At 38.3% G+C, this 16,197-nt stretch overlaps 1 protein-coding gene across 4 annotated transcripts in view; it reads left to right on the plus strand.

Moving 5' to 3' along the window:
* UVRAG (UV radiation resistance associated) overlaps positions 1-16,197 on the plus strand; it is a 97,023-nt gene that overhangs the window by 69,394 nt on the left and 11,432 nt on the right. For 3 of the 4 annotated variants that reach the window (XM_067309822.1, XM_067309966.1, XM_067309901.1), the window contains one exon: positions 14,123-14,214. The exons of the other annotated variant lie outside the window; for it this stretch is intronic. In XM_067309822.1, the coding sequence (XP_067165923.1) occupies positions 14,123-14,214 (92 nt within the window). The remainder of the gene's footprint in view (positions 1-14,122; positions 14,215-16,197) is intronic. 4 annotated transcript variants of the gene reach the window in all.

The following is a 16,197-nucleotide window of genomic DNA, read 5'->3' on the forward strand; positions in this document are numbered from 1 at the left end:
ATCCCCAAGCCTCTTCTGTGTGGCAACAAAATAGCCCGTTCTATATTTATGCACTCCTTTAATACATGTTTTACATGCTGTGCCTTGAAAGTATCCTTAAAGTTGTACCTTTCATGTTTTTAATCATGTATCTGATTTCATAAAATGAATCTTGGGAAAGGCAGAGTGAGAGCTTGGCTTTAACCTCGTGCTATCTGCATGTAAGCCTCTACTGTATTTATTCAGGTCACCTAAAGAAAATACTGGAGATTTGGATAAATCATAGACCCAAGTAGAGCCCCACTTAATTAACATTTTCATTTTGGCAGTGAGCCATTGGTTAACTACACCGAGGAAGTACTTACTAGCTTTGCACTCATTCTGTGGAATACTTCATCAAGATCCCATTCCCCCAGCCTGCTTGTGAGCATTTCATGCCTTAAAGTGTCAAAAGGTTTCTTTAAATTCATCTCAGTTTCTAGCCTGTTCGTGAGGCTTGGAATAAGATTGGTTTGGCAGTTTTATTTTTGACGTGGCATTTGGTGGTGTTTTTTGTTTGCTTAATTTCTAGTTTTTCAGTTTGATCCTTTCTTCCCAGTTCTCTCTTCCTCCACTCTCTGCCTTTCTCCATCTCCTATGCCACAACTGAAATAAAGCTTCTGGATCTTTTCATTTAGTTTATTTAAAGTTTGGATTGCATTTACCTTTTTCCAGACTTCTGGTGTCTTGCGTGTGCTCAGTGTGTTTTGGAAGATAACCTCCAATAGTTCTGAAATTACTTAAAGGCTGAAATATCGTAGGATTAAGTTAATCAAGTCCTGCCAGTCTTCAAAATTCACTTAACTAAGCTGTTAATATAACTTAGACTGTGACTCTCTGTTGCTGGTATTGATAATGGTAGCCAGCTGTTCACACTTGACTTTCATAGGGAAGACTAGTGCAAAAAAGGGATTAAATACTCTTTCCTTCAAATGATTCGATAGCTTTCTCTCTGTTACCATCAAATGAATGCTTTCCTTAATCTCTACTTCTGTAAATGTATTAGTTCATTCTGTAACTTACTTGTCATGCTGCTGCTGCTTGCTTTGCTTTTCAGCCTTTCATATTTTTGTTCCTATGTAATTTTGCAGTTTGTCCTTCAGTAATATGATGCAAGTGTTTTGTGCTTTTTTCTTGATCGAAATTACTAACTTGTCATTGAGCCAGGTTGGTTGGATCTTTCCATTTCTTGTAGTCTCAGTTAGTTGGTATTTGTGCCTGTGGTATCTCTTTTATAGTAACCATCACTTGTTTCCTTTTTTCCCTTTGACTTGTCTCTGAGGTGTTACAATGGCTAGACCTGCTGAAATCTGCTGTTTTGATTCTATTCTTGTCCTATTTTCAAAATACTATGAACTGTTCAAATCATGGTTATTCAGCCGTGTTCCCTTCCAAGTCCTTGCATTTGGTTCCTGAAATCACTGGCATATGCTCAAATTCAGAAAAGTAATCAAAGACTTAATTTAACCATGTATTTGTATAAAAAAGGGTTTCCAAATTTACATGGGGTCACTGGTGCTAGCTGGACTCTGTTTAAAGTGGTTAGTACAACACCAGTGGTTCACATGTTACTGCTTGAGAATGTATGCTGTTGAATATAAAAACATAAAAGTAAATCAGAATTTTGGGGGCTTTTACTACTTAATCAGGGAAGTGTTACTGAAGTCTGTATAAATCGTTGTAGTCACCTTTGCTTTGATATTCTTGGTCAAATATTACAGCTTTTTATAGGTCTGCCACAAGAAATTCCATTGTGAAAAATCTAGCAGAGTAGGTAGATAACATGCAGAAGTATATCACAGTGCTAGAGGTTCTCTATCCAGGGGCTGACTTGATTAAAAACCTGGGACTGTTTGAATCCTTTACATGCTCTTTTGGAGGGTGGAGTCCAGAACTGTTGAATTTAAGTAGCTTTTAGAAGATCTTAAGACTGCTCTGAGGAAAAACTTCCAGGTATGCTTGGTTCATGTGGGTACAGAAGAAAATGTTTGAAAACAGTACATAATCAAAAAGATTAAATTTGAATGGAGAGTAAGCAGCTGCCTCCTCCCTGTCTGAAGAACCTCACAACCTCTGAGGGGTCCTTTTAAGGCCCAAAGGTGTTGGCTTTGCTTCATGCAACCAGTCCTACAAACTAAGTGGTTTTTCTGTCAGTGGTTTTTAATGCAGAACAGTTGATTAATTTGCTCTGGCTGCTTTGTGAAGATTGGAGAGTATCTAGGAAGAACCCTGTAATCAGGAGGACACTAAATCTGCTGGAGTGTTAGAGGAGGAACTTGGGTCTCTGTTGCCTTATTTGAATCCTTCATGTGAATCTTGTGATCAGAGTGGGTGAGAAGCCAAGAGTCCAGAAAGACCTGCATCAACTTAAATATGCTTGTGAAAGGATTCCTATAAGCTTCCACAGTTTCACAGAGGTTTTTCTTGATTTTCCAACACCTTCTCCCCCCCCCCAACCATGGAGTTTTGAGAGCAAGGAGAGGCGTGAGAGTGTGAGTGGGAAAGAAGTGAGACCAGGCTGATATTAAGTAAAATTACCGAAATCAAAACTCTTCTAGAGATAAAGTGGAACTTTTTAGTAAAACAGCAGGACAATAACAATGAAAACCACATCCTGCACTCAGGAGAATTCGGTTGGAATTAGAAGCAGTTCAGTGCTAGCTTGTTAGAGCATATATTTGGAGAAACTTGCTTTGCTGTTACATTCCAAAGTCAAAACAATGTGTGTTAATTCTGAGAGTTCATAATAACTTCCATCTGTATGTGAGCACAAATTGTTTCAGGCCCCATATTTTCTATTTGTAGAATCAAAGTCCTCGCTAAGTTCAGAGTAGCTTTTCATTAGATAATATTAGGTTTGACCATAAATTTCCAGTTAAGATTTCAGCTCTGATTGTAACGTAGACACAAGTGTGATATTTTTAAAGGGAAATTAATGACTTATGTCTAATAGCAACAACAGTCACAAGAACAAAAAAAATCACTGTCATTCCAGAGCATTATAAATGGTGAAGTAGAATACAGTTGCTAAAAGTGGAAGTACGTGGCTCAGTTCTCATAAATATCAGGGGTTGGAAGATCATTCAGCAGGCAGCTGACCCCACAAGCTCTCTAGCTGCTAAGTTATTGATGTGTGTAGAGTATCTGAGGAAGGTGAGGCTTTAGCAGGAAATGACATGGACTCTTACGTTGGTGCTCACAGTAGAGGAGTTTAGATTGCCTATGAAAATCTGCCTTTATAGCAGACAGCTTTGAGGAACCTGCTGAATTGTCATGGGATTTTTGTGTGCGATAAGCAAATGTGTTTCCAGCATGTAGGAGAATTTTGTAGCATTTGTAGGAGAATCTTCATGTCTCTGAATATCATATATGTAATGCACAGCTCAGATGAACCATGGACGTGGTCCCTGATAAGTTGAGCTGTCACAAGTCCTTGAGCAGTAGTACTGGTGCTCCACTTTTTTTTCCCCTAGTTGTTCAGGGGGTGGTTTGTTTTTGTTTAGAGGTTATCTCGTATGTCCTGCAGGTGATTTATTCTCTCAGTTGTTGGTTATGCAGGATGTCTGTGCTGCCTTGGGGAGGAACATATCTGGGGAAAGTGCAGTGTCTTTGAGTTTCAAACCCCAGGCCTGTAAAACTAAAGGAGAAACTCTATTGCTGCTTATCAGCAACTTTTTCTCTCTTTCCTGGACTCTTAGAGCCTTGATTGCTTGGCCCTGACTTTAATGTAGCTACATCATTAGGTATGGAGAGATGACATTAACTATGACTTTACTGGACATTCCTATCAAGACTACCTCCATATGGCTTTAGTGGATATGGCCTCAGAAATGATGGTTTCCTATTCTTGCTTCAACTACTGGCTGTTGAAAAGCGACTTACGAAACTGGGTATCGAGTGAATTTGGACTGTTCCGTAACCCTTTGATTCCCTAAGGAAGTTAACTAAGTCAGTGTGTGTAGTCTTACCCCAGTTAATTGCTGGTGTTAGTCAGTGAGACTCTGCAGTTGGTGACAGTCAGAGTGTACCTTCTCAGACATCGTTTCCGTGTTTTGTGAAATCTCTTTACTGACTTGTCCCACTGCATCCGTTAAGGTTTTTCTGATTGTGTTGAATGCATGGTCACATTCACCGCAACACGAGACTTCCCTTCTGATCCAGTTTTGTCTGACAGCTATTGAGTGATGTTAGTTTGATATTACTATTCATACTGGCATGATTTGCTCAGCCGTGGCCAAAGAATGGTCCTGCCTTCATCTGTCAGTCACGAGTAACAGATGAACCTTGCTATTTGACAGGAAAAGTCATTTGAGCAATCCTCTGTCAGTTCTCCAAAGGATGTTTATTTTCACATCAGTGCATTAGAGATGCAAGCAATAAACTTTTTGTCTAGCCACCCTTTCATGTGTCCAGAGTCACTGTGTCCACGTGCTGGCAGACAACATTTACGTGCTTTATATAACTTGGTAGAGATGTTGGATCAATCCTCCTTTGTCGCAGCACTGCTGTCCTGGGAATGGCGTTCTTTGTTTCAGTTTATCTAATGTATGAGGAGCATAACATTCACAGAAACATGGAAGTAAAGCAAAGTACTTAATGTTAGCTGCAGTCAAACTGGTGTCTTTCTAATAGCTGCGTGAAAAAGTTGAATGCTTAAGGTATGTACTAGTGCCATGTGTAAGAAACTACGCTGAAATTCTGCTCTTAAACGTGAAATGGGGCAAGATGTCCAGTTCCTGGCTCTATTAGACTATCTAACATGGGAGCAAATCAGCTTTATATTTTAAACTATTAAACTTTTCCATGGGAAACGGCAGAAATGTTAGGAGTAGAAATTTGTTTTGGCAATAAACACTGCTGAGTGGAAGCGTCTTTAAGAGTTCTGTGGGTATCGGCGTAGATGCCGTGGTTACGACCCTTTGAGCGCAGGATACTGTGACTTGTACACTACATCTTTTACGAGGCCCCTAAACTAAGTTCATAAAACATACGGCTCAGAAAGAATGCACTGTCTGAATCTGCGGCCAATTTAACTGCATAGGGAAAAGTGTTCTTGAAAGAGCACAGGTTGAAGCCAGAGCCGAGTCCTTGTCTTGCAAAGTGCTGAGTGTTCATCTTAATGTTAAGAGGAAGAGGCTGCACCTGAAAAACCACAAAGTACCTTCTTCAGCTGCATGGAGCCAAAGGCTTTTAGGAGAGATTTCATTCCTGAAAGTCTCCTAGGGTAGTAATGGGCTTGATACCTAGCCAGATCACTAAGAATTGGGGAATTTACATATGTTTTTCTGCAAACTTGTTGGAAGGCTTTCTTTTTTCCTTTCCTATCGCCCATGCCAAGATAAAATAGGTTGAAATGAGACTGGATTAGCTGTAACTGCAGTCACTTTTTATTCGGATGAAAGCCTGCTTATCCTTGCCCGTAGGCAATCCATACAGATGAGTGAGGGTAACTTGCTTTATGGAGGAGCAGATCGGGGCTCCCCGGGCTGTAGTGATCCCAGCACCTGCAGTATGAGCCTGGACAGTGCTGGAAGCTGTGCTGCTTGCTTAGGTCGCAGGGGAGTGCGGAGGTGGTGAGATGGGGTGAACGACACGGGTGGAACAGGAAACAAAATTTGAAGTAGGAGACAAGCTGGGGGGACTGGATTTCTACCAGGATGATGGACATTTTTCTAACTCTTCCTTGAGCGTCTGTCTCTTTGCAAGTGGCTGGCCCTCAAGAAAGCTGGCACTGCCTGCGGTGCCTAGAGCCATTTCCCCAAATTAATTTTGGGAGCCGCCTTGCATGCTCTGTATTTTAGGTCACTTAAGTATATTATGTAGTTGTCACTGTCTCTGTGCATTAACTCTTCAGCTTGTTCAGTCAGGTTTTAAGAAGTGTGTGTTTAAAATGGAACCAAGTTTTAGTAATCAAAGGGAGAATGGATTCCTGATACAGTTAAGCTGACATGCACGCTTATTATTTGCCAACTTAAACTGCTTTGTAGTTCATATAAACACTGCTTTTTTCAAATTGGAAGAGATAGGAAAGCGGGAAGTCAGTTATCAAACTGTGGCATATTGTATGAGTCTAGGAAAAATATTCAGTGTATGATTTTTTTTTTTCTAACTAGTGGTGTATGCCCTGGAGACAAAGCTTGACTTTTGGGTATCATAATTTGTTAGCATCTGTGAAATAATGGATCTCATTTGTCTGCTTGTCTTTTCCTTCAGGAACCTTCTTGTTTTCTGCTATGTTGCTGTCTCTTCATGGAAAAAATCCATATTAAAATGCATAAAACTACCAGTTTGTCGCTTCCTGAAACTTTTTTTTTTTGCTCAGCTTCTGTTATTTTTCCCTTTTCCATCCCGCCATATGCTTTATTTTGCTGTTGTATAGTTTAATATGCATGCAGCGAGCTCTGTTAGGCAGGGTCTGTCTGTTACTTCTCTGCGTAGAATTTGGCACAACAGGGCTCAGACCCTGTTTTGAAGGCTTTGGGTATGACAGCTGCTTAATCAGCCATAAATCTTTCAGGCTTTTTATATACTATGGATAAAGTTTAGAGCAAGCTGTTTTCCAACAGAAGGAATACAAGTCTGCTACGTGTTGGCTGATTTAATTTTGTTCAGTCCAGAATGCTTGGAAACCCAAAGCTTGAAAGCGTTTTATTTTTCAAGAGACTGAAAATACTAAGGAAGTATAACATCTTTCTTTGCTGGCCATGCGCATAATTTATATGAATGTTTCTCAAGCTGATATTGTGTAAATAGGAAAAAACAAGCTCCATTTCAAACATAGCCACTAATTGTCTTCAGGAAGGTCGTTGCTTAATAGATTTTTGTTTAAAGCTCCACTTTACTAATTTTGCCAAAACTATGTAACTCTTTGAAACAAGGGTTTTCCCCAACGTAGCCTAAAAGAACAAATAGCTAAAATACTAACCCTTTTCAGCTAGAGCTCTAGTCTTTTGCCATTGCCCATACACTACTGACAGGAGCGCCTTGTTGTGTCGTATTGAAATAATTCTGCAAAGTCCTTTCCTGCAAGATGTTAAGGTAAAGCTAGACTGATACCCAGTGGGGAAATTGTCTGTTAGTTTGGTGGGGGGTTGTTTATTTATTTAATTTTTTTTGGGGGGGGGGAAAGCAACTCCAAAATGTGCTTATATAGAGCAAAATTATGCTTGGGGTGCTAAACACATCAAGAAAACTTTTTTTTTTTTTTTTAAGACTTAAGTACAAAATGCTACTTGTCTTTCTCCTTTTGGCTTCTGCACGTCTGACCTTTTGTTCTCTGCCTGATGTAATGATTTTTAATACAAATGTTTGGGATGAGGTCATAGGAAGTGAGTGTGCCCGTGTCTCATAATCCGATAAACATTGCTTTGTGATGCTGAGGAGTTTTAAGGAGGTCTGATCTGAACCTGGAAAGGTTATACCGTATAGCTCATCAAGCTATAATGTAGCAAGACTACAGCCTAACAGTAAACATGGTTTCAGTTATTTGAGTGCTTCACGGGCTGGGGGAAGGAGGGGGAAAGCTTTTCTGAGGCCAGTAACTGTTGTATCTTCTAAATTGCTTTTTTAATGTGTTTTCTGTAAAATAGTCGTGGTATATGAGAGGCACCTTTATGGGCAAGGGGACCCATATGTGTTGTTTTCATAACAGGGTCCACTAACCACGGGATTTTACAGGAATAGCTTACTTAAGTGGCTCTTTCCCCCAGTCTCTCTTTCACAATGGTTTCCCATATCCTTACTGGGAGACCAGACTTGAACCGTGAAGGCTAATGTTTGCAACCTCTCCGGAGGGGTATTGTGTTTACTCTCAGGAAGGGCTTCACTAATATGAGTGAGAGTCCTGGAGGAAAAACAGCTTTTGGCTCATCTAGATGTTTAGTCGTACGGTGTGTTCTGCATGTACTCAAAACACATACTCCTATTTCCCGTAACCTTGTTTTTCTTGTGGTCCATCTCCAATAAACGCTATTACTGTGAAACTAGAATACATCATTAAATATTGCCTGTTATCAAACTTCAGTTTAAAAATTGCAGGAAAGCTATTTCAGAAATGTTTGGCAGAATATTACAGACTGAGCATTGGTGTCCAGGTTGCTGCTGTATTTGAATGCTGTATTTAGTATTTTTTTAGGTTTGAGGGCAAGATGCAGCTTAATATGATTCTAAGGCAGATCAAAGAAAGAATTAGATATGCTGTCAGTGGAGAACATAGTTTCCCTCCTCCCCGCTGAATCACTTCTGTTCTCTAAACTCCACGCTTGAATTTCCTTTCACTCTGCAGGATTTTAATTCCTCTCCATCTGAAAGGCAGGGGAAAGGTAAGAAAACAAGTTGTCCATGGGATAACAAGAATCACTGGTGATAAGTTATCATATGAATTCAATACAGTTTGAGAGCTGGATTAGTTAGAGCTCCACGCTAACCTAATGCGTGCAGACACTTAGCCGTAACATAGAGATCAACGTCGTCTTACTGTAGCATTAAGTGTCTCGGACCAGTGACTTTGCGCTATGTTGGCCGTTAGGTATCACTGTTACAGGTCAAAGTAAGAGAAGAAGAGGTTATTTTATTGATAGCAGCTTGTATCTCATAAGTGTGTGTGTGTGTGTGTATGGGGAGGAATCAGCCTGTGAAAGATAGTTTTAGACTAAGCATGTTTCAAAAACAAGTTGAATGTAAGCAGTCTGAAGGGACAGCGTTAAATGCAGTGGTTATCTCCCATTACTGCTTTGATTTCTGTTTGTGTGCCTTATTTGTTACTGCTAAATCAAAATAGTGATGGGAGTCCTTTTAAGAGGGTTTTAATAAAAGGCTTTGGGTTTTTTTTGTTTGTTTGTTTAAGCTCACTGGGTCAGCTTGAGGAGTTTTAATGCTTGTGCTCTATGGATTAGTGAAGGACATGGGTTTTCAATGTTGTTGACATAACTTGTTTTTCTTGTTAATTCAGTACTCTTAAAAGAATTGCCAAGTAAACATCTGCTCTTCAGGGTGGACCTCTGAACAGCATTGACATCCACTTGGGAGAGGGAGGCAGCTCTTGGCGTATCAAGATACAAGCCAACGTTTCCTTAAAAATAGCTTTGTATTTGAATGCTTCCTCTCGCTTCAATGAGCACTGTCACTACTGTTGCAGTCCAGTTTGTTCCTTCTGAAAACAAGGTTGAAGAGTGCTTGAAGACTTATCTTTCTATTTTCCTATATACTTCCTATATTGCTTTCTTTTCCCAAGAAACTTCAAAAAAAAAAAAAAAAAGAAAGAAAGAAAAAGCTTGGCTGTATTTGCTTCCAAACTGATTAGATTGTAATACAGTAACAGTCTTTTAAATATGAAATATGAATTTAAATATGAAAAATGAATTTTAAAGGTTTGGTTCCAACATATGCTACCTAAAGTGCTAATTGATACCAAGATGTGTTTCACTGATGTTAGAGCGTAAGGGTTTTTCAGCAAACCCATCTAGTTCAGAGCTAGAACAGACTTGATAACATAAGCGAGCAACACGTTAGAGTGCAAATAATCTCAAACTTTATAATTTCCCCCAAAAGGTATAAACACACACAACTGTTTATATAGCAGCAGGCATTATTTCAGTGATCCCCCCAAGGCTGTTTATATAGCAACAGGCATTATAACAACACTTTGTTTTCATTATTGCAGTGCTTAGTCATCTGAATCCCAGCCAGTGCTCCTTCGTACTATGAAAAGTCATCCAGGATCTTGTAAAACAATTAACTATGTCATTTCATTAAAACTTGCGTTTTATATTTGAGTCCCAGAATTTGACATCCTCTGAAAACCTTGTGTAAAGGCTTGGCTCCTAGCCAATACTCTGAACTTGATTAAGAGAACACATTTGCTTCTATTTTGTTTGTGTGTTTTCACATTTGGGGAGCAGATGTCCTCTGAAATTATTGATGCTGTCAAGGAAAAAGAAGATTGTTTAACTGAAAATAATTCAAAATTGCTCTTGACTGCCCTAACAATACGTGAGCATGCATGGTGTACACCTCTTGAACTGATACAAATGCCGGTAGAGTAGCATGCTGCAGTGTTGAGTAGCTGTTGTCTGAGGTATCTTAGTCTGAGACTAAGGGAAACAAAAAAAAATGCTGCAGGCTTCAGTGTAAACTCTGGCATTATGCACAATAAGTAGTGAAATGACTGGTAATATAGACTTTGTTAACATAGTCTGAGCTGTAAGTCTGCTCCCATGCGTCTTTGAACAGGATCAACATAGCTGGGGAAACAAAATATGGTAAATGATAAACAGATTATTTCAAAACTGGAGTCATTCTGAGCTCCCAGTAAAGGATATAGTAATCCAGGTACTCCGTGGTTTCTGGTTGGAAGTAAATATTTATGCTCATATACCATTAATCATTAAATGCTGTTAAGGGAATTAGAAGGGATAGGAAGGAGCTATTTTTCTTTGCGCTTAAATTCAGGGTATCATTTTTTGCAGGAGCCCCAGCATCATTAGTGGCATAATCCTGAATTTTAATCTGAGATACAATCTGCTATTAGCCAGAAATAAGATAGCAGTAAAGATTTTTTGGATTTTTGCTTTTTTAAGCCAACTTAATTGAAAAACTTTAATTCTAGTGCTTGTCATCTCATGGGCTTTATAAGAGAGTAACCGGACCTATGCAAGTTTGTATTTTTAATTTCTTAATAAACAAGATAGCTACACTTTTCATAATCTGGTGACCAAATGTTTTATCTTCCCAGTGTTATCGTTAGAAAGGTGATAAACTTTTGTGCTGTCTGACATTACCTAATCAGCATAATTCCAATTATATCTGTCTGGTTGACAGAATAAATTTCCTTTAAAGTGCTTGGATACCAGTAATAGTTTGGAGATGCTCAAGGTGGATGAGCATGGAGTGGATTCACTGTTGAGGGACAGAACTTCTGTTCCAGCAGAAGTTGAAACTGTATGGAAGGAACTTCAGATAGAAGCTGGAACAAGTGAACAGTTTTCCTGAGGAGTTAAGTTTAAACCAGTTATGACCCTGTTGGTTGCAGTTAACTTGTTTGTCATGCCTTACCTACTGTGAATACTGCTACTGTGTTAGCTGGAATAATTTTATTAGCCTTCAAGTGAAATTAAGAATATAAACCTATATATATTAAAAAGCAAGTTTAAGAATAGATCTACCTTTGTCTCTGAGAATCATTGCTTTAAATGCAGCTTGCTTCAACATTTATGATTATCCGTAATCTTGGAATAAATAGCAAGCATGCTATAAAACATGTACCAGTATGATAGGCTGGTCTTCTATAAAGTCAGGGTTGTTCTGAATCTCCCATGTCCTCGAACTTGTTTGTATAGGTCCTTCCTGAAATTGTCTTAGGGCAAATCAAAATTCATATTTTACAAAAGCAGTCTCTCTAGACAGTTACTTACTGACAGTTGCAAATACTGTCTGCCTGCTTTGCACTGTCTTTTCATAGCGTTGAAATCCTCAGTGTTATCACACTGGATTTAGTGTCGGAAGCCTGGGATAAAAGTTTTCTGAAAAAGGGATCAAATTGGGTGAATCTAGATTTATTTTCTAAAAAATTTCAGAAACACAAACATTAGATTTTTTTTTTTTTGTTTTTACCCCCACAGTTACATTTTATTAACTTATTTGCATCTCTAAATAACTTGGAATGATGTCGGTTAACATGGAAGCAAAAGTAACCAAGCATAGTAAACGTTGAAGCTTTCCCCATTTTTGAGATGAGTAAAAAGAATTAATCTAAATCTTTGTGTAACTGAAAGCCATTGTAAAATGAGTGTTTTTGTGTGTTTTTTTTTTTTTAATATCAGTACCCTTAAGTTCTTGTGTCTTGAACTGTTTGTAAAATATGATGCACTTTGTTTGCTGTATCCTGCTGCTGTGGAGTAAGAGCGTTGCTAGTAACTGGTGCAAGAGCAGATTCAAACGCCTGTCTAAAGTGTCTGATGTCTTTGGCTTATTTATTTCTCAGTTTGTTTACTGTGCTTTTTTTGGTCAATGAGGCAATGTTTTATACAGCAGTGAGAAAACAAAGCTCTACATAGGAGATAAATATTAGTGAGGGAATGGCAATTAACATTTTATTACTGGAACATCATCAGTGACTTGCAGTCCTTGTGGCTCTGATCTGTTGAGGATACATGATGATTAATGTGAACACAAATCTTGGGCACTTGTTCGCCAAAGTTACAGGCACATTTTCTTTTGGTAGCCAGGATGGCCAGGTCCGTAATACCCTGAAGGATCAATCTAATTTAATTTTGAAACAATATGCTGCTTTTGCAACTGGTTTGCAATTTCGACTGATTTTTCTGTTATTAGAAGGCAAAAAAAAATTTTCTACAGCTTCTGAGATTACTTTTTTTAAGCAGAAACTGTTTTGTTCATGTTTGATACAAGCATCTCATGCATTCTTCTGATCTTGGCTGTTTGAAACAGAGATCCCTTAATCCAGTCCTTTTTATGCTAGGAAACCTTAGAATTTAAGGATGACTATTAAAAAAGGGTATTCTATAAACATTTGATTGTAGTAGAAGAAACAAATGTAATGTCTTTGATTTTTATTCTTTTTTTTTTTTCTTTTGCCCCAGGCCAGTTCTCTGGTTAACCAAATCCACTGTAATCTCATCAGGAGAATGTGGTGATCGTTTAGTAATTTATATTGTATGGTTGTCTTAATCCAGGTTCTGTCATTGTAGCAGAAAATATGAAACCAAGCCCACCAGATGACTTAGTTTATTATTTCCATATGGACATAGCCATGTAATAAATAGCCTCCTGTTGTACAATGCAGTACTGAGGATGATTTTCTTCCAAAGCAATTTTTCTTTCTAAAACTCAGACAAGCATAGAAATAGTTCCTGATTTCAAGATTCCTTTTTTTTGGTGGAAAAACTGATTGGCCTATTGTTTAAGAAAAATCAGGTGAGCTCTTGGTTGAAGTCAGAAATCTTTCTTACTTACGCCCTACTTCTGTAAATTACAGAAACAGGTGTGTAGCTCAAAAAACATTTAACTTTAAATAGGACTGTTCCATATGTTTCAGCAGCTAGCTTTATCAGCATCAAATTTGTGTAGTCACTGTAAATGTATCTTGGGCCAGCTGTGACTTTGAGGGCTTTAATGTAACATCTGTTGACAGCTGTGTATCAGTTTGGCACTGCTTCATTCCAATAGCATCCCTTAGAAATACTGGAATTTAGGAATATTTTCCATATTTTAACCATACGAGCGATAAATTTCACTGCAAAGTTTCCTTGAAGTTTTTGGCTCAGAACAAAACTTTTTTTTCCCTTCCATGTTTCCATTTCATAAGAGGTGTTTTTAATTTGACGATGTTGCAAATGAGTAGTTTTTAATTACCAGCAGTGACACTGACAGCTGTGTCACATATACTTCATTTGATAATCTGAGGCTAGAAGTATGTTACATTCCCATGGAGTCAATGTATGGAACTTTTTAATTTCTGTTTGCCCCCACATATGAATTAATACTTGAGTTATAGTAAATCAGTGTTAAAAGCCTTTTTGCTTTAGCTGCACTGCATTGTATTTGAGTGCTGGGTTTAATTATGGGAAGAACGGCCATCAGCTTAAATGTTGATGTAAACTGTTAGGAGAACACAGATTTAGCTCAGTTGTGTGACAGTATGTTTCTGCTAGTTGATGTTACTGTGATAATTTCACTGCTACGCTGATATGTTCAGGATGACAGATGACACTTGCACACATAAATTTTCAGAATCAGCGAATGTAGGACATTGTGTTGAAATTTGGTCTGTTCACTTAATAGCTACCTTTTTTATTAAGCTGTGAGGCTACTCTTCTGTTACAGATAAGAAATAGGGAAAAATGTTACGAGGTTTAACAGTCGAATTGACTGATTATTTTATCCCTGTTCTTGGGTGGGTTTTGCTAATGTGAGGTCATGAGAGTATTAAATAAAACATTTCCTGCAAGGTAATAAATCTGTTGGAATTGCTTGATTATCCTGCACTTTCTTTGAAAAGCTAGTAAATTAACTGATCATAATATTATATCCATTGGAATCTGGGACTTGGAAAGCCTTGCTAATTTAAATTTTTCTGTCCTTGTAGCTTAGATATCAACATGGACTGAGTACTCCAGATCTAAGGCAAACTCTTCCTAACCTGAAAAACTTCATGGAGCTTGGGCTAATGGTTAGATGGTAAGTATTTTCTATAGCGTCTCACAGGTGTTAAAAAGAGAAAGTAAAAGGAGATGGATGCTTAAAAACAAAACTAAACTGTAGAGTGAAGGTCTTCCCAAACTAGCAGCTCTTCACAAGAGTTAAGGATGCTTGGTGAAGATTGTTACTCTCAAATGCAGGCCACATAAGATGTCCACAAGTTTCTGCTGTTTTCTTCTGTTTTTGTAATCTCATCTTCCATGTGATGGGCCCACACTGCTTCTGGGAGAGGTGTGGAAGGGAAAGACTGATTTAAAACTCCAAGGTGAATAAAACTCCAAGGTGAATTAATCATTGTCTTAGGGTTGTGTCTAAGGGCTTCTAGCAGTTGCACCTTCTGTATTGTTATAGCCTGGGAGGATAGGAGAGTAGAAGAGCATCAAGACCTTCATAGAACAGGTCTCAGCTTGGTCTGTATCTAGCCTCCTATTTGCTTTACAGTATGATTCAAGTGACCTGCATGGGAATCTGAATTATACTTGATGCAGTTCATGCTGAGTATATTTGCTGCTAGTGAATACAGTTGTTGCATGTTATGTGTAGTTGCTAAATGGGAAGCTATGTTAACTAGTAACTGAAGGTCATGGTGGCCTACCAGGGGAGTTTTGATTGTTCTTGCTCTGATTCACTCTGGCGGATGCAGAATCCCTCTCCACTGTCCGTAGAAAATCAAATTAGACTGGCTTCTGAGTTAGAAGACTGAAGTTAGTGTAGGCGGCTTTTGCAGAAGCTGTTTGAGCATGATGCTTGACCAATTTTCCTTAATGAATAGTCTCCACACTTACTAAAATTAATCTCAGTGGGTTTAACAAGTGTATTTCTGTGTGTATTAGAGGCTACTTATCTTTTTCTTATATATAGTATTTGAGTTATGCACACTCATGCAGCCTCTTATGTTAAGCAATTATTTTGCCCTGTGTTCTCATCTTCATTTTTTAGAGCACCTGAACCCACCCAAACATATGTACTGTGCCATTTTTAGGAACCCTACTTTAATTGGTTGCTGCTCCAAAGTTGCACATGATTTGTGTGGTCCCTGTGTAGTATCTGGCCCTGTGCAGATGCCCTGAATACTCCAGGGTGTTTAAAATATCGTCCAGGTGGTTAGGTAACCTCACCAAACTTTGCTGACAGATTACTCGGTGGTGCTGTTGATAGACATGGACTCCCTCAGTGCTCCAGCTGATCTGAGAAATAATTTCTCTTTTGGCACATATTATGCTGAGTGGGAGTGGAGGGAAACTTCCAGTCCTTCTAAAGAAAACCAGTTGTTCCTAATAGGATAGCAAAATACTAAGCACCAATAGCCAAACCTTCATATTTTGGAACTGCTATATGGCATTTAGCAGACTCAAAATTAATTGAAGCTTATTTTTAAATCTGATGTGAAATGACACTAAATACTATGGTACTGACTCTTCTTTTTAACAGTCTGGTTATTAGCTTTCCAGTGCTATTCATATAATATCTGAATTCCTTCCATGTTAAACAAATAGAAGTAGCAAAATCTCTATTAGAAGTGTAACGCAAGCTATTCTCTTGTCATGCTCTGCATGACAAGAATAGAGACACAGTATATAATGAGGTAGACTTTTTTGGTGATGGGAATACATGTCTTAAATTCATGCAGAAAGTTATACTGCTTTAAGTATTATGTGAAAAATCTTCTCAGCCTAAAACTATGTCCAAGCTCTGCTGATATACAGCTTTCTAGAACTTTAAAGGACCTTACTTTTCCAGAAAGGTTCCTATTACTATATTGTTTGATTTTAGTAGGCTCCTAAAATGTCACTAAGCTCTAAAAACATCTCTTTTTTTTTCCCCTGCAATATAGATTGTGAGAAGGAGAACAGTTCTGAAACAGTGTGTGTGATCACATATGCTTTTATGCACAAAACAAGCATTTTATTGCTGCTCCAGTTAAATTATAAGAGCGGGCTTCAAACACGGTTAGTGCCTCAG

The sequence above is a fragment of the Apteryx mantelli genome, chromosome 1 (genome assembly GCF_036417845.1).
Source record: "Apteryx mantelli isolate bAptMan1 chromosome 1, bAptMan1.hap1, whole genome shotgun sequence".
In the NCBI taxonomy this organism is placed as follows: Eukaryota; Metazoa; Chordata; class Aves; order Apterygiformes; family Apterygidae; genus Apteryx; species Apteryx mantelli.